At 41.6% G+C, this 25,486-nt stretch overlaps 1 protein-coding gene across 6 annotated transcripts in view; it reads left to right on the forward strand.

Annotated features, from left to right (window-relative positions):
* sdk1a (sidekick cell adhesion molecule 1a) overlaps positions 1-8,844 on the forward strand; it is a 352,985-nt gene extending 344,141 nt beyond the window's left edge. For 2 of the 6 annotated variants that reach the window (XM_079864734.1, XM_079864738.1), the window contains 6 exons: positions 155-280; positions 1,743-1,907; positions 6,606-6,743; positions 6,950-7,070; positions 7,459-7,591; positions 7,694-8,844. In XM_079864734.1, the coding sequence (XP_079720860.1) occupies positions 155-280; positions 1,743-1,907; positions 6,606-6,743; positions 6,950-7,070; positions 7,459-7,591; positions 7,694-7,966 (956 nt within the window). In that variant the 3' untranslated portion in view covers positions 7,967-8,844. The remainder of the gene's footprint in view (positions 1-154; positions 281-1,742; positions 1,908-6,605; positions 6,744-6,949; positions 7,071-7,458; positions 7,592-7,693) is intronic. The other 4 variants (XM_079864735.1, XM_079864739.1, XM_079864736.1 and 1 more) reach the window with 3 other exon arrangements.
* The last annotated feature ends 16,642 nt before the right edge of the window (positions 8,845-25,486 follow it).

Raw genomic sequence — 25,486 nt, forward strand, 5'->3', positions numbered from 1 at the left:
GAGGTGTCAGAAATCCAGGCTGTGAAAAAACACCTGCGTGGATCAATATCTCACAGTGGTGTAGGCGTTTGCTTTAGCTTTATCCCTGTACTCACAAGGGTCGGATTGCTCGCCTGTTCTTCTCAGTTCACTGCACGCTCTCCTCTCTGTCTAGGATCTCCTGGATCACCAGTAGAAATGTCAATCACAAAGACAGGATCCATGCTCAGCATCCAATGGACACCGGGGGAAACAGGAGCAGGACATGTGACCGGCTATGTGATTGAAGCGCGGCCCTCAGGTACAGCACTCAAAACTTTACTTTTTTTGAGTGAGAAAAGTGTTGACCACATATCAGTACTACCAAGTTAATGGACCAAGTTTCTGTTACTTGGTTACAGTTACTTGGCAACAGTTAAGTTTTATTACTTTATAACTTGGCAGGGAAAAAATCGTATTATTACTATTAATAATACAATCACAGCACACTGGGCCAGCTATTTGAATACATTGAACATCCGCTATACATATTTCCGTTTTAAATATATATATTGAAAACTTAAATTTAAAGTAGCAATCAAACTTTTAATGAAAATCAAAGTGCTGCGTGCTTTTTCAACCATCATGACTTTTATTACTGATGAAGAAAATCATGTTGAATGCTCTGAAATTAATTTAGTGTTACTAATTAAAAGTGAAATTAATCACTGTTGTTATTGTTAACTAAAACTGTTCAAAATGTAAACGGGAATTAGAAACTGAAATAAGTTATAGTGCTAAACTGAAATAAAAAATTAATTAAATAAAAATAATTAAAGCTAAATATAACTGTTTTTTTATTAATAAAAATGTCAAAGCACAACAAAATTACTAAAACTTAGAAGTTAAAGTGAAAACTAAAAAGCTTATATTAATAAAAATGACGTGATATATAAATAATATTATTTTATAAATGATTTAGTGTTTTTAATACTATTGCTTTTACTTTATATGTTAATATTTGTATAATATACTGTACATAGTAATTACTTTCAAAGAGCATCTTTAGATTTAATCGTGAATAAATGCTTCTTTATTACAGTCAAGGTTCAACTTTTTGCCACACCTGTAAGTCTGATAATTTACCAACCATTTCTTACCAGAAACCTGTATTTTGCTTCTTCTTTTTTTAATATTGTTGTTACTATGACAAATTATTTATTTCTTCCTTGCATATTTGAACAATGCAAGTCATTGCATAATTTGCAGTATCATTTACAAGAAGATCCTATAAACTGCACTTGTCGCACTGACTCGCACATCACAATTTTGTTCCATTTTGTGCATTAGAGAAAAAAACCTGAAGCTCTGAAATTTTGTTGTAAAAATAGCTTGAATATATAGCTTTTTTAATAGTTTTTTACAAGTTTTTCATATTTCCAGTTCAAACCATGTAATGTTGCAGTTCCTTTTAAAGTTAGCAGCCAAAACTAATTTCTACTCACATTTGGCGCTTGGCGAGTGTTCGTTTAGGAGCCTGATTGCTGGTCTGAAATCATCTACTGAACATTTATTCGTCATTGTTGCTGGGATACATTGATATAACTGCCCTTTCCATATCAGCATGGTTATTCACATTGAACAGCATTGCTTGTTGGGCAATGAAACAGCTGTTAGCTGCTCTTGATGTCAGCATCTGCTAAGTATAATGGGACACTGTAATAAACTTAGTGCTTCCAAGTGCATGATGACATTTTCACTGGAAGTGACCTTGCTCTCCGCAGATGAGGGTGTGTGGGATACGTTTGTGCGGCACCTGCCTCCCACCAGCACCTCTCACTCTGTGAGTCTGGACCGCCTGCGGCAGGGCATCAGCTACCAGTTCAGAGTGCTGGCCATCAATGAGTTCGGCTACGGTGAGCCGAGTGCGCCCTCTGCTGCCATGTCAGGTAATAATGTCAGGCCTCCTGTGCTGTGATGAGTCATCAAAGAGATTTTGACAGGGAGTTGCGTCAGTTACTGTTGATATTATTTAGCTCTTATGTGACTTTTACACCCACATGAACTCTACTCACCATGTACTCCCAGAAAAGCTGCTTTTTCTTGGCTCACAGGGCTTAATGTAGTTATCAGACATGTTTCATTTCAACCTCCAACTAAAAATTTTGTTGGAGAAAAACACAAAAATGAGATAAATGTAGAAATATAGTAAGAGTATCAGGCTTTAAAATGAATATGAGAAGCATAGCTCTGATGAGAAATGACTGAGTTCATATTGAGTTCTCTTATTTGATTGCACACTTTATCTTAACACAGTTTAAAACATCTTGGAGATCTTACCTGATCACACTTGATATTACAGGAGAACAATTTGTAAAGCACGAGACTTCTCCAAGTCTTCTCCGTTTAATTTCATTACTGTCTGTGAGAATGAGTTGAGAAAGAGATCACACTGCAAAAAAACAAACAAATAATAATAATAATTTGGCAACACTTTAGACTAGAACAAATGAGTAAAACAATATTAACATTCTAACGTCAGTAGCTACTATTTTTTTAATACCTCCCAGACGACTAAGAACTACTATATACAGGTTCAAAATGAACAAGAGTAATGAACAACGTATTCTAAAGTAAAGATGGTAGCACTTTATTTTACAGTCATGTACCCCATGTACTTACTATGTACTGATTATAGTAATTGCAATAACTGGGTAATAACTAGATGGTAACCATGAACATACCCTTAAACCTAACCTTAACCCATGTAGTTACCCTATATTACCAAGTACTTTCTTAGGTAAGTACACTGTAAGTACACATACTGTAAAAAAAAGTGTAACTGACTGTAAAGATTATGGTAATCTACTAGTAATGATTCAAGTGTTACCAAATCCTTCAGGTATTCAAGTACTAATATTTTGGAACAGTATTCTAAAGTGAAAAGCTTGATAACTCCGTAGTAATGTTGACTGAAGTCATTGTAAGCTTTTGAGGTTTTTGTAAGGTTTTATATATATAATCAAGATAAATTCTTAAAGGGGTGCTATTGTGCTTTTCCACTTTTTCAACTTTAGTTTGTGTGTTGCTGTTTCAGCATTAAAAAACTGCATGTTTAGAAAGCTCAAAGTCCACTCCAAAGGGAGATGTTTTATTTAACAGAATCCACATTTCAAGAACTACAACGAACGATTCGTTTTGACTACAACGTGTTTTTTCCGGATCTTGTGAATTCACAATGTTCCTCATTTGAAATAATCTGCGCCCACGGAACACGCTGAAAGAAGGCCCTTTTCCAAAAAAAATTTTTTTTACCTTCCTATGGCTGACGAATTTAGAGTGGTTAAAATTTATTTTAAACACTGTTCCTGAACATTATAACCCCAACATGTATCTATGCGCTGAACATTTTACGGAGAACATCTTGTTTTCTGTTGCTTTTCTGTTTGCTGTTTGCTTAGGAAAATGAACCATGGTTTAGTGATTCATTACTGTTTGTATTACCTTAGTTTTCCAACAAATATCACGATTAAATGGTGGATAACATTGTATCTGTAATGTATAAGAAAATTACAAAAAATCATACCAATCTGAAACGTCCTGTGAAATCCATGCTTGCAAAGTCTGTGCATGAAATCCGTTCTGGACGATTCGCTTGCTCATTAACATGGATCTGAATAGTACTTGAATTGGTTTATTGACGCCATCCTCATTTATATTTACACTAGAGAAGAACTTGCGGTTATGGAAGGGTGGGACATTTCCCGAACATGCGCTAAGCACTGCCAATCAAAACACACTGGGCCAGCTAACCAATCACAGCCCATTTCGTATTTCGGAAGGAGGGACTTGGTCGAAATCGGCGTGTTTGAGCCAGACTTTGGAGAGAGGTGCTGTAATAATGTTAAATATGTGAAAAATAATGCAATCAAGTCTGAAAAAACGAAATCAAGACTTCGTAAAAGCGCATAATATGACCCCTTTAAAACAAGAATATATATATATATATATATATATATATATATATATATATATATATATATATATATATATATATATATATATATATATTATACCAATGGGCTCAAATGAATAAACCTCATTCAAAGGCAAAACAAGATTACATCTCCTACCCCATATTTTAAGCAAAACTTTGATACATTTTGATACACAACTCTATCACAACTCACAATATCTTGTGTCATTTTGCTTCTCAAGTAAATGTATCTTGATTTAAGAATGTTTAAATATTTTTACTGGAAAGCAAGACAATATTTGTGAATTTGTGATTTACAGGTTTGGCTTTTCTTTTGACTCTTTTGCTATTCTAAATGTTTACTCATCGAGATTGCTTTGTTTTCATGTGTTTTCCTGTGGTTGAGCAACCACATCCTCAATTTGTGACACATGAACTCTGAACTACCAGTCCGCTCCCTTATCACAGATGATACAACCAATTACTGACCTATTGCTTTAAAAGGAAAGTATATCAATGAAACTGAGATCATATAGAGGCCAATGCCTTAAAAGGAACCTGAAGCGAGATTTATGTGTTGAACAAATATAGTCAAGACCTTTGTATCTCTAAATATTATATCTGAGATATAACCCTGTAGAAAAGGTTTCAAAATGCTTACTTAGTCTCACGCGATTAGTTTGTTGTTTGTTGTTGATAGCAATAGCCAAACAAAGTGTTTTTAATTTGTGATATTATAAACTGAGTCATGACTAATTGTACTTTTATTTTAGCTTCAACCTCAACAAGATTGCCGTCAGTAACAAAGCATTAATTTGAAAGCAGGATTTCAATTATATCAACTAAAGTATACAAAGAAAGATTTCAGAACAAAAATGAAGCTGTCAAAGAAGAGAGCTTTCTTCTCTGTCTTTCTCTTTGGCCATTGGCTTGTGCTTTCAAGAAAAAGGTCTATGTTGCCTCAGCCCTTAATTAATGCAGTGTTGTGCAAGTCCTAGAGGTCTTTTTGTAAATGAAAAGCAAAGTATGTTATCAACATCTTGCGTGTCATGGGACTGAAATATTCATACCACAGGCATGCTCCAATCTGTCTGTGAGTTGATGTCACTGCAGCTCAGTATTGCTGTCAGAGTAGTCCATCAGTGGCTGTCACATGTGACTGGAGAGTTCTGGCACATTTGGGCCATGCTCTCCTTTGCTCTAGAGCACTGGAGATAAGACGCAGGCCAATAAACATGCGTCAATGCTGCTCTAAATATGGGAGATGATCCTTGCTGCTTCTAAGTAATAAAATATCTTGGCAACTTGGCGAGTATTGCAATTAAACTCAAGGTTTAAACTCAAGTTTGAAAACACATACAGTGCTATGCATAAGTTTAGACACCCATACTAAAGTTGACTAAAAAGAGGAATAAAAAATCATCTTTTGGAAACTGAACTTAATGCCTTAATTAAAAAAATTAGGAAAAATCCAACCTTTAAGGACACCAATTTTCTTTGTGAATGAATAATGTATCGTAAATAAATAAATGTTCTTCCTTAAAATACAGGGTGCATAAGTTTGGACACCCCTATGTTAAATTCCCATAGAGGCAGGCAGATTTTTATTTTTAAGTTTTTTTTTTTTTTTTTTTTTTTTAGGATACTATGCATCCTGATAAAGTTCCCTTGGCCTTTGGAATTAAAATAGCCCCACATCATCACATAGCCTTCACCATACCTAGAGATTGGCATGGTTTTATTTCAGTTAGCCTTATAGCTAGTTTGATTTGCATTGAGAGATGATCTTATGGAAAGTACCCCATGCCAATCTCTAGGTATGGTGAAGGCTATGTGATGATGTGGGGCTATTTTAATTCCAAAGGCCAAGGGAACTTTATCAGGATGCATAGTATCCTAAAAAAAATAAATAAAAAAAAATACTTAAAAATAAAAATCTGCCTGCCTCTATGGGAATTTAACATAGGGGTGTCCAAACTTATGCACCCTGTATTTTAAGGAAGAACATTTATTTATTTACGATACATTATTCATTCACAAAGAAAATTGGTGTCCTTAAAGGTTGGATTTTTCCTAATTTTTTAAATTAAGGCATTAAGTTCAATTTCCAAAAGATGATTTTTTATTCCTCTTTTTAGTCAACTTTAGCATGGGTGTCTAAACTTATGCATAGCACTGTAATTGAAATGAAGTGATCACACTTTAGCCTAGTAGGCAATATAACAGGTGAAAGGCATGGCATCGACTTGCATTGAATGATCGAGAGACCTATTTAGAGGCTGGAATACACTATATGATAGAGTTTAAAACACTAAACAACTAATGATCACACACTACCAGACTTTCAAGTTGTTCCGAACACGGCAAGCTTACACAGAAACGTGCGCTTTATTTCTTGGAGACACATGACAAATGAAAAAAACATGCATTCTAAAAACTGGACAGAATTGTAGTCTAAAAAGCTAAATAAACTTTGCGCCATCATACGAAATCTGTCAACTCTGACTGGCCGAAACCTGCAGTCTGACCTTTGGGATACTAGCAGAAATACAGAAAGAATCCAGCCAGAACAACCACCCACAGTCATTGAGTCAGCAAGTTTTTCATGCCAAAAATATAAACTTTTCTATCTTTCATGTCTTTACATTTCATTTTTCTTTGTCCTAAACAGCCCAACTGGACACCCCGTTTTATGAGGAGTGGTGGTTTCTCATCGTGTTGGCATTGTGCGGTCTGATTCTGCTGTTGCTGTTGGTTTTTGGTCTGGTCTTGCACGGACAGAACAGGAAGTACAAGAGCTGTGGAACAGGTGACCTAAAACAAACCTCTTCAGCCTTCTCACGACACATCCATCCATCCTCCCTCACATAATCATTATGTGCTGTAAATCCGCATACATATTCATCCAGATAAACACGTCCACCCACTCAGACTCCCACACCGTCCAGCAAACAGTGATTCAAATTTGACCCGGGTGCTGTTTTTGCTGTGATGATGATATGCTGACTGCTGTAGGTAAAGCTGTGTCCACGGTGGAGGAGACGGTCACACTGGACAATGGAGGCTTCACGGCTCTAGAGCTCAACAGCAGGCCCATTCATGTCAAGAGTGTCTTCCTGAGGAAAAATGGCACCAGGTACTGTAAAGAACACTGCTTCCATTTGCCTCGTCTGATAAACCTAAGGGAGCAAATTCACTAGAAAGTTGTGCATTTCGGCATGAAAACCTGTATAACCAGTTGTTAAATTAGGTCAAACTTTTTTTTTTTCCCAGACCAAGCATGCCTACATTCTGGTTAGGCTTATTGTAGATTTCATGACATTTTCCACTGTATTTTATCAAATAGTGGAGAGCAGTTATAAATACTACTACAAACCCGTAACAGTCTTTAACTTTGAAAGACATGGTTAACTTTGGACTTTGGAACTTCGTCCCATGTAGACACGCTGTCAGTTGTTAGTTGCATCTAGGGACACTTAAGGTTAGAGGGATCACTTTTTTAAGCACTTTCTTTTCTCTTCAAGCAGGTCCCCTCCCCGACCCAATCCAGCTGGACTGCGCTATTCCGATGAAGACATCTGTAGCAACTACAACGGTGTGGTTTCCACAGAGAGCACCGCACTGACAGAGAGGCCTGCAGAGATGTCCGAGTCTGAGGTGGAGTGATGCTTATTCACTCTATTGGTGTTTATTTTGACTGGATGAGCGTACATAATCTTCCAGATGTGTGATTTCCCCTGTCGTATTTCCATCAATCAGGCCACAGACAGCGAGTGCGAAGAGGAGCCCATCAAACACTCGTTTGTGAATCACTACATGAGCGACCCGTCGTACTTCAACTCGTGGAAGCGGCAGCAGAAGGGGCTAAAGCAGACACTGGCCTGTTCCTACGAGGAGTGTGCCAGCGGGGACACCGAGTCCTACTATCAGACAGTGGTCACACAGCACAGCGTTGGCGGGGTCTACACCCCTGCTGGCCAGCCCGCGCCAGGCTCACGGACTCCCGTCACAGGCTTCTCCTCGTTCGTGTGACGCACAGAAGGACTCTTTGTGGCTCGGACAACATAATTGCAGAGGAAATTCTCTGATTTCGCACAGTACTATCACCACAAGCACTACAAGAGACATCACATGTGAACCGCTCAACGAGTTGCTGGATCCTGAATGTACTCGATTAGTGATCGTGATTATTATTAAGGGGAGAAGAGGTTTAAAAAAAAAAGATTTTTATATGCCAATACCGAAGAGTTACTGTTAGTGTCCCTCCTGTTTGCAGCCTTGGATGTGAAAGATGCATAAATGTCTGTGGGTTTTGTTAAGCAGGACGCAACAGAAAAAGCCTGTAGATGTGACGAGACATTCCCGCTCTAGTGAACGGCACATATTCACACGTAACATTCCTGCCCTTACCACATTGAAAAGAACATAAGGAAAAAGCTAAGTGAAAAACATGCTGTAATTACTGTATACTCTTGTCTGAATAATCTCATCTCACCGTCAGGGTCGCTATATATACATGTTGCACTCGAGTCCGTAAAGGTCATGAAATGTAAATCTTCTCTAATGGATTTGATTCGCGTTCACGCTGCCTGGATAATGAAGCACGGATGATTCCAGTATATTCTCTATAGACTCACCAGCAAGAAACCTAAAGAGGCTGTTAGAAGAAGACCAGACAGCTCTGGTTCCCTGCCTCCGTGTGATCAGACGGTGAGACAGTGCCAGATGTGTTGTGATTTGTGCCATTGCTCATTCTCACACAAATCAGACATCAAGTTCGTAGTTTTATTTTTATTTTTTTGCTTTTACTTTTCTTGTTTTGTTCCTGTCTGTTTGGCCTCGCTTAGGAACTGCAAACACTCACTTGAAATGATTTAAAGAATGAATGTATGAATTGTATGTGAGGATATCAGTATGCAGTTGCTACATAATGTTCTGCACTTTTGAGCCATAAATACTTCAGTTTCCTTCTTTTCTTCGATATGATCGAAGATTTGTTTTCTTTTTTTACAGGCTTGTAAAAAGTGTAATTTTACAGTGCGATTTTAGAATTAATTTGTATGGATTTTGTTGTTTGCTGTAGTGTTCTTCAGAAGTGACGTACAGTAGTTCTGTTGTACTTTCATAAGAAGTATGAATTTTTGCAGTTCTTGAAAATGCCAACACAACAAATACAGTAATCAAACAAGAGTGTACTGTTATGGAAATGTTTGTTTCATTCCCACCCAGTGTTTTAGCACAAGTGTATGTCATGGACTTTCATGAAGTAAAGATTTTTTTATGATAAATTAAATGTTTGTTGTTTACTTTAATGCCTCTAACTGCAGAGATGTCTTCTTGATATTACTTCAACATGCACCCAACACTAAATCATGACAACTGTTAAAGTGGGCATGAAACATAAGTTGCGATTCTTTTCTTCCCTATTGTGACGTATATCCAAGTGAAACGGCTTCTCGCACAAGAAAAATGTAGGGCAGGGCTTGATTTTTAAATTAATAGACCATAGCTGTATTTTGTATCACTGTCCTGACTGACGGCTGAAAGTTGGGGAGTTCATGGACAATTCATTTATTATTGTAACAATTTGAATAAAGGAGAGAAGTGTTAAGAGTATTATGTAAAATTATATTTCTTTACTGCAAAATTTAAACAGTAAAACAATTCATGAAACAGATAAATGTAAAGGTAACATACAAAAACAACAATAAATATTGTGCAAACAAATAGTGTAATCAATGTAAAAAAATAAAATAAAATGTGTTTATAAATGTAACTACTTGTACAAACAACATCTTTATCCTAAAATCATAATTCAGCCTTTCAGTTTAAATCTGCCTTTATGTAGTTTACTTTGGTCTGAATTTAAGCTAGTGTGGTTCTATTTTGTTCACCCAAAAGCTATTTAGAAATATTTTGGTAAACTGGGTCATTCAAAGGGTTAGTTCACACAAAAATGAAAATTATGTCATAATTTACTCACCCTGTCATGTCATTCCAAACACGTAAGACTTTCGTTCATCTTCGAAACACAAATGAAGATCTTTTTGATGAAATCTGAGAGCTTTCTGTCCCTCCATAAACAGCTACGCAACTGAAACTTTGACCTTAAAAAGTTCATAAAGAGATTGTAAAACTAATCTATATGAATTGAGTGGTTTAGTCCAAATTTTCGGAAGAGACATGATCGCTTTATATGATGAACAGATTTAATTTAGGCTTTTATTCACATTTAAATATTGATCAGCGAACATAAACAGAAGATCATCCAAACCTGCCTGACACAGGTTGTTCTTGAGGTTGTTCTCAACCTCATCGGTTCTTGCTGAAGCTCAAACATGCTGCGTAACACGAGAATGAACCTCATTGGTTCTTGCTGAAGCTCAAACGTGCTGCGTAACACGTGAATGAACCTCATTAATTCTTGAGGAAGCTCAAACATGCTGCATAACACGAGAATGAACCTCATTGGTTCTTGCTGAAGCTCAAACGTGCTGCGTAACACGTGAATGAACCTCATTAATTCTTGAGGAAGCTCAAACGTGCTGCATAACACGAGAATGAACCTCATTGGTTCTTGCTGAAGCTCAAACGTGCTGCGTAACACGTGAATGAACCTCATTGGTTCTTGATGAAACTAAAACGAGCTGCGTAACACACGAGAATGAACCTCATCGGTTCTTGCTGAAGCTCAAACGTGCTGCGTAACATGAGAATGAACCTCATTGATTCTTGCTGAAGCTCAAACGTGCTGCGTAACACGAGAATGAACCTCATCGGTTCTTGCTGAAGCTCAAATGTGCTGCGTAACATGAGAATGAACCTCATTGATTCTTGCTGAAGCTCAAACGTGCTGCGTAACACGAGAATGAACCTCATTGGTTCTTGCTGAAACTAAAACAAGCTGCGTAACACGAGAATGAACCTCATTGGTTCTTGCTGAAGCTCAAACGTGCTGCATAACACGAGAATGAACCTCATTGGTTCTTGCTGAAGCTCAAACGAGCTGCGTAACACGAGAATGAACCTCATTGGTTCTTGCTGAAGCTCAAACGTGCTGCGTAACACGAGAATGAACCTCATTGGTTCTTGCTGAAGCTCAAACGTGCTGCGTAACACGAGAATGAACCTCATTGGTTCTTGCTGAAGCTCAAACGTGCTGCGTAACACGAGGATGAACCTCATTGGTTCTTGCTGAAGCTCAAACGTGCTGCGTAACACGAGAATGAACCTCATCGGTTCTTGCTGAAGCTCAAATGTGCTGCGTAACACGAGAATGAACCTCATTGGTTCTTGCTGAAGCTCAAACGTGCTGCGTAACACGAGAATGAACCTCATTGGTTCTTGCTGAAACTGAAACAAGCTGCGTAACACGAGAATGAACCTCATTGGTTCTTGCTGAAGCTCAAACGTGCTGCGTAACACGAGAATGAACCTCATTGGTTCTTGCTGAAGCTCAAACGAGCTGCGTAACACGAGAATGAACCTCATTGGTTCTTGCTGAAGCTCAAACGTGCTGCGTAACACGAGAATGAACCTCATTGGTTCTTGCTGAAGCTCAAACGTGCTGCGTAACACGAGAATGAACCACATTGGTTCTTGCAAAAGCTCAAACGTGCTGCGTAACACGAGAATGAATCTCATTGGTTCTTGCTGAAACTAAAACATGCTGCGTAACACGAGAATGAACCTCATTGGTTCTTGCTGAAGCTCAAACGTGCTGCGTAACACGAGAATGAACCTCATTGGTTCTTGCTGAAGCTCAAACGTGCTGCGTAACACGAGAATGAACCACATTGGTTCTTGCAAAAGCTCAAACGTGCTGCGTAACACGAGAATGAATCTCATTGGTTCTTGCTGAAACTAAAACATGCTGCGTAACACGAGAATGAACCTCATTGGTTCTTGCTGAAGCTCAAACGTGCTGCGTAACACGAGAATGAACCTCATTGGTTCTTGCTGAAACTAAAACGTGCTGCGTAACACGAGAATGAACCTCATCGGTTCTTGCTGAAGCTCAAACGTGCTGCGTAACACGAGAATGAACCTCATTGGTTCTTGCTGAAACTAAAACATGCTGCATAACACGAGAATGAACCTCATTGGTTCTTGCTGAAGCTCAAACGAGCTGCGTAACACGAGAATGAACCTCATCGGTTCTTGTTGATGCTCAAACGTGCTGCGTAACACGAGAATGAACCTCATTGATTCTTGAGGAAGCTCAAACGTGCTGCATAACACGAGAATGAACCTCATTGGTTCTTGCTGAAGCTCAAACGTGCTGCGTAACACGAGAATGAACCACATTGGTTCTTGCAAAAGCTCAAACGTGCTGCGTAACACGAGAATGAATCTCATTGGTTCTTGCTGAAACTAAAACATGCTGCGTAACACGAGAATGAACCTCATTGGTTCTTGCTGAAGCTCAAACGTGTTGCGTAACACGAGAATGAACCTCATTGGTTCTTGTTGAAACTAAAACGTGCTGCGTAACACGAGAATGAACCTCATCGGTTCTTGCTGAAGCTCAAATGTGCTGCGTAACATGAGAATGAACCTCATTGATTCTTGCTGAAGCTCAAACGTGCTGCGTAACATGAGAATGAACCTAACTGGTTCTTGCTGAAACTAAAACAAGCTGTGTAACACGAGAATGAACCTCATTGGTTCTTGCTGAAGCTCAAACGTGCTGCATAACACGAGAATGAACCTCATTGGTTCTTGCTGAAGCTCAAACGAGCTGCGTAACACGAGAATGAACCTCATTGGTTCTTGCTGAAGCTCAAACGTGCTGCGTAACACGAGAATGAACCTCATTGATTCTTGAGGAAGCTCAAACGTGCTGCATAACACGAGAATGAACCTCATTGGTTCTTGCTGAAGCTCAAACGTGCTGCGTAACACGTGAATGAACCTCATTGGTTCTTGCTGAAACTAAAACGAGCTGCGTAACACACGAGAATGAACCTCATCGGTTCTTGCTGAAGCTCAAACGTGCTGCGTAACACAAGAATGAACCTCATTGGTTCTTGCTGAAGCTCAAACGTGCTGCGTAACACGAGAATGAACCTCATTGGTTCTTGCTGAAACTAAAACAAGCTGCGTAACACGAGAATGAACCTCATTGGTTCTTGCTGAAGCTCAAACGTGCTGCATAACACGAGAATGAACCTCATTGGTTCTTGCTGAAGCTCAAACGTGCTGCGTAACATGAGAATGAACCTCATTGGTTCTTGCTGAAGCTCAAACGTGCTGCGTAACACGAGAATTAACCTAATTGGTTCTTGCTGAAACTAAAACAAGCTGCGTAACATGAGAATGAACCTCATTGATTCTTGCTGAAGCTCAAACGTGCTGCGTAACACGAGAATGAACCTCATTGGTTCTTGCTGAAACTAAAACAAGCTGCGTAACACGAGAATGAACCTCATTGGTTCTTGCTGAAGCTCAAACGTGCTGCATAACACGAGAATGAACCTCATTGGTTCTTGCTGAAGCTCAAACGTGCTGCGTAACACGAGAATGAACCTCATTGGTTCTTGCTGAAGCTCAAACGTGCTGCGTAACATGAGAATGAACCTCATTGATTCTTGCTGAAGCTCAAACGTGCTGCGTAACACGAGAATGAACCTCATTGGTTCTTGCTGAAGCTCAAACGTGCTGCGTAACACGAGAATTAACCTCATTGGTTCTTGCTGAAGCTCAAACGTGCTGCGTAACACGAGAATGAACCACATTGGTTCTTGCAAAAGCTCAAACGTGCTGCGTAACACGAGAATGAATCTCATTGGTTCTTGCTGAAACTAAAACATGCTGCGTAACACGAGAATGAACCTCATTGGTTCTTGCTGAAGCTCAAACGTGTTGCGTAACACGAGAATGAACCTCATTGGTTCTTGTTGAAACTAAAACGTGCTGCGTAACACGAGAATGAACCTCATCGGTTCTTGCTGAAGCTCAAACGTGCTGCGTAACACGAGAATGAACCTCATTGGTTCTTGCTGAAACTAAAACATGCTGCATAACATGAGAATGAACCTCATTGGTTCTTGCTGAAGCTCAAACGAGCTGCGTAACACGAGAATGAACCTCATCGGTTCTTGCTGAAGCTCAAACGTGCTGCGTAACACGAGAATGAACCTCATTCATTCTTGAGGAAGCTCAAACGTGCTGCGTAACACGAGAATGAACCTCATTGATTCTTGAGGAAGCTCAAACGTGCTGCGTAACATGAGAATGAACCTCATCGGTTCTTGCTGAAGCTCAAACGTGCTGCGTAACATGAGAATGAACCTAATTGGTTCTTGCTGAAACTAAAACGTGCTGCGTAACACAAGAATGAACCTCATTGGTTCTTGGTGAAGCTCAAACGTGCTGCGTAACACGAGAATGAACCTAATTGGTTCTTGCTGAAACTAAAACGAGTTGCGTAACACGAGAATGAACCTAATTGGTTCTTGCTGAAACTAAAACGTGCTGCGTAACACGAGAATGAACCTAATTGGTTCTTGCTGAAACTAAAACGTTCTGCGTAACACGAGAATGAACCTCATTGGTTCTTGGTGAAGCTCAAACGTGCTGCGTAACACGAGAATGAACCTAATTGGTTCTTGCTGAAACTAAAACATGCTGCGTAACATGAGAATGAACCTCATTGGTTCTTGGTGAAACTAAAACGTGCTGCGTAACACGAGAATGAACCTCATTGGTTCTTGGTGAAACTAAAACGTGCTGCGTAACACGAGAATGAACCTCATTGGTTCTTGCTGAAACTAAAACGTGCAGCGTAACACGAGAATGAACCTCATTGGTTCTTGGTGAAGCTCAAGCGTGCTGCGTAACACGAGAATGAACCTCATTGATTCTTGAGGAAGCTCAAACGTGCTGCGTAACACGAGAATAAACCTCAAAGGTTCTTGCAGAAGCTCAAACGAGCTGCATAACACAAGAATTAACCTCATTGATTCCTGCTGAAGCTCAAACGAGCTGCGTAACACGAGAATGAACCTCATTGGTTCTTGCTGAAGCTCAAACGAGCTGCGTAACACGAGAATGAACCTCATTGGTTCTTGAGGAAGCTCAAACGTGCTGCGTAACACACAAGTATTAACCTCATTGGTTCTTGCTGAAGCTCAAACGAGCTGTATAACACGAGAATGAACCTCACTGATTCTTGCTGAAGCTCAAACGTGCTGCGTAACACTAGAATGAACCTCATTGGTTCTTGCAGAAGCTCAAACGTGCTGCGTAACACACAAGAATTAACCTCACTGGTTCTTGCTGAAGCTCAAACGAGCTGCGTAACACGAGAATGAACCTCATTGGTTCTTGCTGAAGCTCAAACGAGCTGTATAACACGAGAATGAACCTCACTGATTCTTGCTGAAGCTCAAACGTGCTGCGTAACACTAGAATGAACCTCATTGGTTCTTGCAGAAGCTCAAACGTGCTGCGTAACACACAAGAATTAACCTCACTGGTTCTTGCTGAAGCTCAAACGAGCTGCGTAACACGAGAATGAACCTCATTGGTTCTTGCAGAAGCTCAAACATGCTGCGTAACACGAGAATGAACCTCATTGGTTCTTGAGGAAGCTCAAACGTGCTGCGTAACACACAAGTATTAACCTCATTGGTTCTTGCTGAAGCTCAAACGAGCTGTATAACACTAGAATGAACCTCATTGGTTCTTGCAGAAGCTCAAACGTGCTGCGTAACACGAGAATTAACCTAATTGATTCTTGCTGAAACTAAAACGAGCTGCATAACACAAGAATTAACCTCATTGATTCCTGCTGAAGCTCAAACGTGCTGCGTAACATGAGAATGAACCTCATCGGTTCTTGCTGAAGCTCAAACGTGCTGCGTAACATGAGAATGAACCTAATTGGTTCTTGCTGAAACTAAAACGTGCTGCGTAACACAAGAATGAACCTCATTGGTTCTTGGTGAAGCTCAAACGTGCTGCGTAACACGAGAATGAACCTAAGTGGTTCTTGCTGAAACTAAAACGAGTTGCGTAACACGAGAATGAACCTAATTGGTTCTTGCTGAAACTAAAACGTGCTGCGTAACACGAGAATGAACCTAATTGGTTCTTGCTGAAACTAAAACGTGCTGCGTAACACGAGAATGAACCTCATTGGTTCTTGGTGAAGCTCAAACGTGCTGCGTAACACGAGAATGAACCTAATTGGTTCTTGCTGAAACTAAAACGAGTTGCGTAACACGAGAATGAACCTAATTGGTTCTTGCTGAAACTAAAACGTGCTGCGTAACACGAGAATGAACCTAATTGGTTCTTGCTGAAACTAAAACGTGCTGCGTAACACGAGAATGAACCTCATTGGTTCTTGGTGAAGCTCAAACGTGCTGCGTAACACGAGAATGAACCTAATTGGTTCTTGCTGAAACTAAAACATGCTGCGTAACATGAGAATGAACCTCATTGGTTCTTGGTGAAACTAAAACGTGCTGCGTAACACGAGAATGAACCTCATTGGTTCTTGGTGAAGCTCAAGCGTGCTGCGTAACACGAGAATGAACCTCATTGATTCTTGAGGAAGCTCAAACGTGCTGCGTAACACGAGAATAAACCTCAAAGGTTCTTGCTGAAGCTCAAACGTGCTGCGTAACACTAGAATGAACCTCATTGGTTCTTGCAGAAGCTCAAACGTGCTGCGTAACACACAAGAATTAACCTCACTGGTTCTTGCTGAAGCTCAAACGTGCTGCGTAACACACAAGAATGAACCTCACTGATTCTTGCTGAAGCTCAAACGTGCTGCGTAACACTAGAATGAACCTCATTGGTTCTTGAGGAAGCTCAAACGTGCTGCGTAACACACAAGAATGAACCTCACTGATTCTTGCTGAAGCTCAAACGTGCTGCGTAACACTAGAATGAACCTCATTGGTTCTTGCAGAAGCTCAAACGTGCTGCGTAACACACAAGAATTAACCTCACTGGTTCTTGCTGAAGCTCAAACGAGCTGCGTAACACGAGAATGAACCTCAATGGTTCTTGCAGAAGCTCAAACATGCTGCGTAACACGAGAATGAACCTCATTGGTTCTTGAGGAAGCTCAAACGTGCTGCGTAACACGAGAATGAACCTCATTGGTTCTTGCTGAAGCTCAAACGTGCTGCGTAACACGAGAATGAACCTCATTGGTTCTTTCTGAAGCTCAAACGTGCTGCATAACATGAGAATGAACCTCATTGATTCTTGCTGAAGCTCAAACGTGCTGCGTAACACGAGAATGAACCTCATCGGTTCTTGCTGAAGCTCAAATGTGCTGCGTAACATGAGAATGAACCTCATTGATTCTTGCTGAAGCTCAAACGTGCTGCGTAACATGAGAATGAACCTAACTGGTTCTTGCTGAAACTAAAACAAGCTGTGTAACACGAGAATGAACCTCATTGGTTCTTGCTGAAGCTCAAACGTGCTGCATAACACGAGAATGAACCTCATTGGTTCTTGCTGAAGCTCAAACGAGCTGCGTAACACGAGAATGAACCTCATTGGTTCTTGCTGAAGCTCAAACGTGCTGCGTAACACGAGAATGAACCTCATTGGTTCTTGCTGAAGCTCAAACGTGCTGCGTAACACGAGAATGAACCTCATTGGTTCTTGCTGAAGCTCAAACGTGCTGCGTAACACGAGAATGAACCTCATTGATTCTTGAGGAAGCTCAAACGTGCTGCGTAACATGAGAATGAACCTCATCGGTTCTTGCTGAAGCTCAAACGTGCTGCGTAACATGAGAATGAACCTAATTGGTTCTTGCTGAAACTAAAACGTGCTGCGTAACACAAGAATGAACCTCATTGGTTCTTGGTGAAGCTCAAACGTGCTGCGTAACACGAGAATGAACCTAATTGGTTCTTGCTGAAACTAAAACGAGTTGCGTAACACGAGAATGAACCTAATTGGTTCTTGCTGAAACTAAAACGTGCTGCGTAACACGAGAATGAACCTAATTGGTTCTTGCTGAAACTAAAACGTTCTGCGTAACACGAGAATGAACCTCATTGGTTCTTGGTGAAGCTCAAACGTGCTGCGTAACACGAGAATGAACCTAATTGGTTCTTGCTGAAACTAAAACATGCTGCGTAACATGAGAATGAACCTCATTGGTTCTTGGTGAAACTAAAACGTGCTGCGTAACACGAGAATGAACCTCATTGGTTCTTGGTGAAACTAAAACGTGCTGCGTAACACGAGAATGAACCTCATTGGTTCTTGCTGAAACTAAAACGTGCAGCGTAACACGAGAATGAACCTCATTGGTTCTTGGTGAAGCTCAAGCGTGCTGCGTAACACGAGAATGAACCTCATTGATTCTTGAGGAAGCTCAAACGTGCTGCGTAACACGAGAATAAACCTCAAAGGTTCTTGCAGAAGCTCAAACGAGCTGCATAACACAAGAATTAACCTCATTGATTCCTGCTGAAGCTCAAACGAGCTGCGTAACACGAGAATGAACCTCATTGGTTCTTGCTGAAGCTCAAACGAGCTGCGTAACACGAGAATGAACCTCATTGGTTCTTGAGGAAGCTCAAACGTGCTGCATAACACACAAGTATTAACCTCATTGGTTCTTGCTGAAGCTCAAACGAGCTGTATAACACGAGAATGAACCTCACTGATTCTTGCTGAAGCTCAAACGTGCTGCGTAACACTAGAATGAACCTCATTGGTTCTTGCAGAAGCTCAAACGTGCTGCGTAACACACAAGAATTAACCTCACTGGTTCTTGCTGAAGCTCAAACGAGCTGCGTAACACGAGAATGAACCTCATTGGTTCTTGCAGAAGCTCAAACATGCTGCGTAACACGAGAATGAACCTCATTGGTTCTTGAGGAAGCTCAAACGTGCTGCGTAACACACAAGTATTAACCTCATTGGTTCTTGCTGAAGCTCAAACGAGCTGTATAACACTAGAATGAACCTCATTGGTTCTTGCAGAAGCTCAAACGAGCTGCGTAACACGAGAATGAACCTCATTGGTTCTTGAGGAAGCTCAAACGTGCTGCGTAACACACAAGTATTAACCTCATTGGTTCTTGCTGAAGCTCAAACGAGCTGTATAACACGAGAATGAACCTCACTGATTCTTGCTGAAGCTCAAACGTGCTGCGTAACACTAGAATGAACCTCATTGGTTCTTGCAGAAGCTCAAACGTGCTGCGTAACACACAAGAATTAACCTCACTGGTTCTTGCTGAAGCTCAAACGAGCTGCGTAACACGAGAATGAACCTCATTGGTTCTTGCAGAAGCTCAAACATGCTGCGTAACACGAGAATGAACCTCATTGGTTCTTGAGGAAGCTCAAACGTGCTGCGTAACACACAAGTATTAACCTCATTGGTTCTTGCTGAAGCTCAAACGAGCTGTATAACACTAGAATGAACCTCATTGGTTCTTGCAGAAGCTCAAACGTGCTGCGTAACACGAGAATTAACCTAATTGATTCTTGCTGAAACTAAAACGAGCTGCATAACACAAGAATTAACCTCATTGATTCCTGCTGAAGCTCAAACGTGCTGCGTAACATGAGAATGAACCTCATCGGTTCTTGCTGAAGCTCAAACGTGCTGCGTAACATGAGAATGAACCTAATTGGTTCTTGCTGAAACTAAAACGTGCTGCGTAACACAAGAATGAACCTCATTGGTTCTTGGTGAAGCTCAAACGTGCTGCGTAACACGAGAATGAACCTAAGTGGTTCTTGCTGAAACTAAAACGAGTTGCGTAACACGAGAATGAACCTAATTGGTTCTTGCTGAAACTAAAACGTGCTGCGTAACACGAGAATGAACCTAATTGGTTCTTGCTGAAACTAAAACGTGCTGCGTAACACGAGAATGAACCTCATTGGTTCTTGGTGAAGCTCAAACGTGCTGCGTAACACGAGAATGAACCTAATTGGTTCTTGCTGAAACTAAAACGAGTTGCGTAACACGAGAATGAACCTAATTGGTTCTTGCTGAAACTAAAACGTGCTGCGTAACACGAGAATGAACCTCATTGGTTCTTGGTGAAGCTCAAACGTGCTGCGTAACACGAGAATGAACCTAATTGGTTCTTGCTGAAACTAAAACATGCTGCGTAACATGAGAATGAACCTCATTGGTTCTTGGTGAAACTAAAACGTGCTGCGTAACACGAGAATGAACCTCATTGGTTCTTGGTGAAGCTCAAGCGTGCTGCGTAACACGAGAATGAACCTCATTGATTCTTGAGGAAGCTCAAACGTGCTGCGTAACACGAGAATAAACCTCAAAGGTTCTTGCTGAAGCTCAAACGTGCTGCGTAACACTAGAATGAACCTCATTGGTTCTTGCAGAAGCTCAAACGTGCTGCGTAACACACAAGAATTAACCTCACTGATTCTTGCTGAAGCTCAAACGTGCTGCGTAACACTAGAATGAACCTCATTGGTTCTTGAGGAAGCTCAAACGTGCTGCGTAACACACAAGAATGAACCTCACTGATTCTTGCTGAAGCTCAAACGTGCTGCGTAACACTAGAATGAACCTCATTGGTTCTTGCAGAAGCTCAAACGTGCTGCGTAACACACAAGAATTAACCTCACTGGTTCTTGCTGAAGCTCAAACGAGCTGCGTAACACGAGAATGAACCTCAATGGTTCTTGCAGAAGCTCAAACATGCTGCGTAACACGAGAATGAACCTCATTGGTTCTTGAGGAAGCTCAAACGTGCTGCGTAACACACAAGTATTAACCTCATTGGTTCTTGCTGAAGCTCAAACGAGCTGTATAACACTAGAATGAACCTCATTGGTTCTTGCAGAAGCTCAAACGTGCTGCGTAACACGAGAATTAACCTAATTGATTCTTGCTGAAACTAAAACGAGCTGCATAACACAAGAATTAACCTCATTGATTCCTGCTGAAGCTCAAACGTGCTGCGTAACATGAGAATGAACCTCATCGGTTCTTGCTGAAGCTCAAACGTGCTGCGTAACATGAGAATGAACCTAATTGGTTCTTGCTGAAACTAAAACGTGCTGCGTAACACAAGAATGAACCTCATTGGTTCTTGGTGAAGCTCAAACGTGCTGCGTAACACGAGAATGAACCTAATTGGTTCTTGCTGAAACTAAAACGAGTTGCGTAACACGAGAATGAACCTAATTGGTTCTTGCTGAAACTAAAACGTGCTGCGTAACACGAGAATGAACCTAATTGGTTCTTGCTGAAACTAAAACGTGCTGCGTAACACGAGAATGAACCTCATTGGTTCTTGGTGAAGCTCAAACGTGCTGCGTAACACGAGAATGAACCTAATTGGTTCTTGCTGAAACTAAAACATGCTGCGTAACATGAGAATGAACCTCATTGGTTCTTGGTGAAACTAAAACGTGCTGCGTAACATGAGAATGAACCTCATTGGTTCTTGCTGAAACTAAAACGTGCTGCGTAACACGAGAATGAACCTCATTGGTTCTTGGTGAAGCTCAAGCGTTCTGCGTAACACGAGAATGAACCTCATTGATTCTTGAGGAAGCTCAAACGTGCTGCGTAACACGAGAATAAACCTCAAAGGTTCTTGCTGAAGCTCAAACGTGCTGCATAACACAAGAATTAACCTCATTGATTCCTGCTGAAGCTCAAACGAGCTGCGTAACACGAGAATGAACCTCATTGGTTCTTGCTGAAGCTCAAACGAGCTGCGTAACACGAGAATGAACCTCATTGGTTCTTGCAGAAGCTCAAACGTGCTGCGTAACACGAGAATGAACCTCATTGGTTCTTGGTGAAGCTCAAGCGTGCTGCGTAACACGAGAATGAACCTCATTGGTTCTTGAGGAAGCTCAAACGTGCTGCGTAACACACAAGTGTTAACCTCATTGGTTCTTGCTGAAGCTCAAACGAGCTGTATAACACGAGAATGAACCTCACTGATTCTTGCTGAAGCTCAAACGTGCTGCGTAACACTAGAATGAACCTCATTGGTTCTTGCAGAAGCTCAAACGTGCTGCGTAACACACAAGAATTAACCTCACTGGTTCTTGCTGAAGCTCAAACGAGCTGCGTAACACGAGAATGAACCTCATTGGTTCTTGCAGAATCTCAAACATGCTGCGTAACACGAGAATGAACCTCATTGGTTCTTGAGGAAGCTCAAACGTGCTGCGTAACACACAAGTATTAACCTCATTGGTTCTTGCTGAAGCTCAAACGAGCTGTATAACACTAGAATGAACCTCATTGGTTCTTGCAGAAGCTCAAACGTGCTGCGTAACACGAGAATTAACCTAATTGATTCTTGCTGAAACTAAAACGAGCTGCATAACACAAGAATTAACCTCATTGATTCCTGCTGAAGCTCAAACGTGCTGCGTAACACACAAGAATTAACCTCATTGGTTCTTGCTGAAGCTCAAACGTGTTTTGTAACACACGAGAAGAAACCTCATTGGTTCTTGCAGAAGCTCAAACGTGCTGCGTAACATGAGAATGAACCTCATTGGTTCCGCTAAACCTCTCAATTCATATGGATTAGTTCCACGATCTCTTAAAGAGGACCTTAAAGTTAACAAAGGTTAAAAAAGAAAAGAAAAGATGCAATGTCTCGTTCCTGCCTCTCAGGAAACCGAGGTTGCGAAAGTAACCAGAGACGTTCCCTTTTGAGAGAGGTTACTCTACATTGTGTAGCTAATGCTGTGGGAACTATATTAAATCCTGTCGTGAAAGTAGTGAAAATAAGCCCGGAAAAAAATGGGACCAAGCTACACCAGCCACGGAAGAGACAGACAGTCAGCCAATAGCTGCGCCGCTAGGAGTGCTCGCATCTGATAGGCGCAACTAGACCAATGAGGCATAAGCTCCAACCCTATCATAATTTGCATATCCAAACGCAATGAAAGTGATGGCTGCACTGATCCAGGGCAGACACAACACAATAAGCACACAAGCATGAGAGTAAAACAGTGTCAATGGCGGTAGCGGTAACAGCTGTATTAAACAATAGTAGCCATATACACAAAGTCAACAGCATAGCGGTAACCACTGCTTACAACTAGAAAGTTTACAATCATGTGTAAGAAACTAAACTCACCGAAAGCACTTGAGATGCCACAGATGCCACATCCAGCTTGTAAAATCTGGCGAAGGTGTACTGAAAAGACCAGCCAGCAGCAAGACATAATCCTGGATAGACATACCTCTAGACCAGGCCCACGAAGAGGCAACCGCCCTCGTCGAATGACCTCTGATATTAAGGGGACAATCTTTCCCCTGGCATTCATAAGCCAATGCGATAGCGTCCACAATCCAGTGAGAAAGTCTCTGTTTTGAGACAGTACGTCCCTTAGTACATCCACCAAAGCACACAAAAAGCTGGTCCGACTGACGAAAGGCGGCCTAGCTTTTCACATATATCCGCAAAGCCCTGACAGGGCAAACAGCGCTCTGAGTGTCAGCGTCACAAGAGGATGACGGCTCAGCAGATAAAGCGGGCAGAGAAACAACGTGTGCTTTGAACGTTGTGGAGAGTGACTTAGGCATGTAGCCCCGTCTCGGCTGGAGAGTAACGCTGCAGTCACTGGGTCCAAAACAGATACAATTATAGTTCACCGAGAACGTGTGTAAGTCTCCAATGCGCTTCGTAGAGACGAGAGCAAGGAGCAGTTTTCAGGGAGAGCTCCTTAACAGCAAGCTAGGGGCTCGAACGGCGGTAGAGAGAGAGCCCTCAAAACTAGAGCCAGATCCCACCAATGGCGGCCATGAAGGACAAAATTTCCTTGCTCCCCTGAGAAATCTGGTCACCAGAGTGTGCTTACCGATCGATTGCCCGTCAACCGGGGAACGAAACGAAGCAATAGCGGCCACATGCACCTTCAGCGTGGATGGAAAATTCCCGCTATACAGTCTGTGCTGTAGGAAGCGCAAAACATCCGACACAGAACAGATCACTGGGGCGATACTGATGTCCTGGCACCATTTTGCAAAAACTCCCCATTTTAGAGCATATAGGCACTTAGTCAAAGGTGCTCGCACCTCCGCAAGTGTGTCAAGCACTTGTAAGGGCAGAGTGTCTTGTTCATTTAAGGTCCCTGAAACGGCCATGCATGAAGGTTCCACAGCTTCGGGCTGGGGTGCCATGTCGTACCGTTCGCCTGAGACAGCAGGTCCTTCCTGAGGGGGATTTGCCATGGGGAAGCCACCATCATCTCTCTCAGGTCCGCAAACCAGGGCTGGTTCGGCCAGTTCGGGGCCACAAGGATCACTGATACTCTCTCCTCCCTGATATTGCATAACACCATAGGCAGAATCTTCACCGGAGGGAACGCATAAAGCCTGCCTTTCGGCCAACGCAATGTCAGGCTGGTCCTCACCGCACACATTTGTGAGGTTCTACGACCTTGACTTTGCCTCCACTCCAGGGGCGCATGTGCTTTCATCTGAATGTGCGCACTGACTTCACACGGATGGACACTTGCTCTTATGGTGGTGTGGGTATAGCGTTCCCACAACGTTTCAACGCAACGCAAGTTCCCTTGAAAGGGAACATCTCGGTTACGTATGTAACTCTAGTTCCCTGAAGAGAGAACAAACGCTGCGCTGCCCTGCCATAGTATGATCGACTTGCTTCAGCCTATCAGAAACTGACACTGTTTGGTTCAGGTGTGCTTTATATTTTCCTGGTCTATGACGTCACCCGCCTTTGACGCCATTGGACTGATTCCATACGTGCTTCAAGACGCAATCACGCAGAGGCGTTCCCACAGCGTTTCGACGCAGCACAAGTTCCCTGTTCAGGGAACTAGGGTTACATACGTAATCGAGACGTTTCCATCCCATGGGCCCTATTTTAACGATCTGAAACGCAAGTGTCAAGCGCAAAGCGCAAGTAACTTTGTGGGCGGGTCTTGGGCGCTGTTGCTATTTTCCCGGCGGGATAAATGACTCTTGTGCCCGGCGCAAATCTAAAAGGGGTTGGTCTGAAGTAGCTTCATTATTCATAGGTGTGGTTTGGGCGTAACGTGAAATAAACCAATCAGAGCGACATCTCACATTCCCTTTAAGAGCAGGCGCACTTGTTCTAAAGCGGATTCCTATTATAACGGCGGATTTGCCAGGCGCACGCCAGGAGCGCTTCACAGCTGAGGAGACCGACGTTCTCGTCAGGGCCGTAAAACACACAGAAGTGACATTGGGGATGGAGAAACACCCCCAAATTAACTTCGGTTAAACAGGCGTATAATAATTAGGGTAAATGTGTAAGCTAGATGTATGCTTTTATAATAAACTATTTATCTATCTATCTATCTATCTATCTATCTATCTATCTATCGTAATAATGTATGATTTGCAAAAATGAAAACTGCTGCTTCTGTGTACTGTAGATGAGATAAGCAAAGTGTATGCGCGTTGTGCACACGCTACATTGATTATGGCCAAGCATGCGCCCTTAAAATAGCATATGAATAACATGCGCAACGCGCTACTGACTTTAGACTAGGTTTTTTCTGGTCAGTGGCGCAATTGTTTTATGGAACAGCAAAATAGCACCA

Source organism: Squalius cephalus (genome assembly GCF_949319135.1).
Source record: "Squalius cephalus genome assembly, chromosome: 1".
Taxonomy (NCBI): domain Eukaryota; kingdom Metazoa; phylum Chordata; class Actinopteri; order Cypriniformes; family Leuciscidae; genus Squalius; species Squalius cephalus.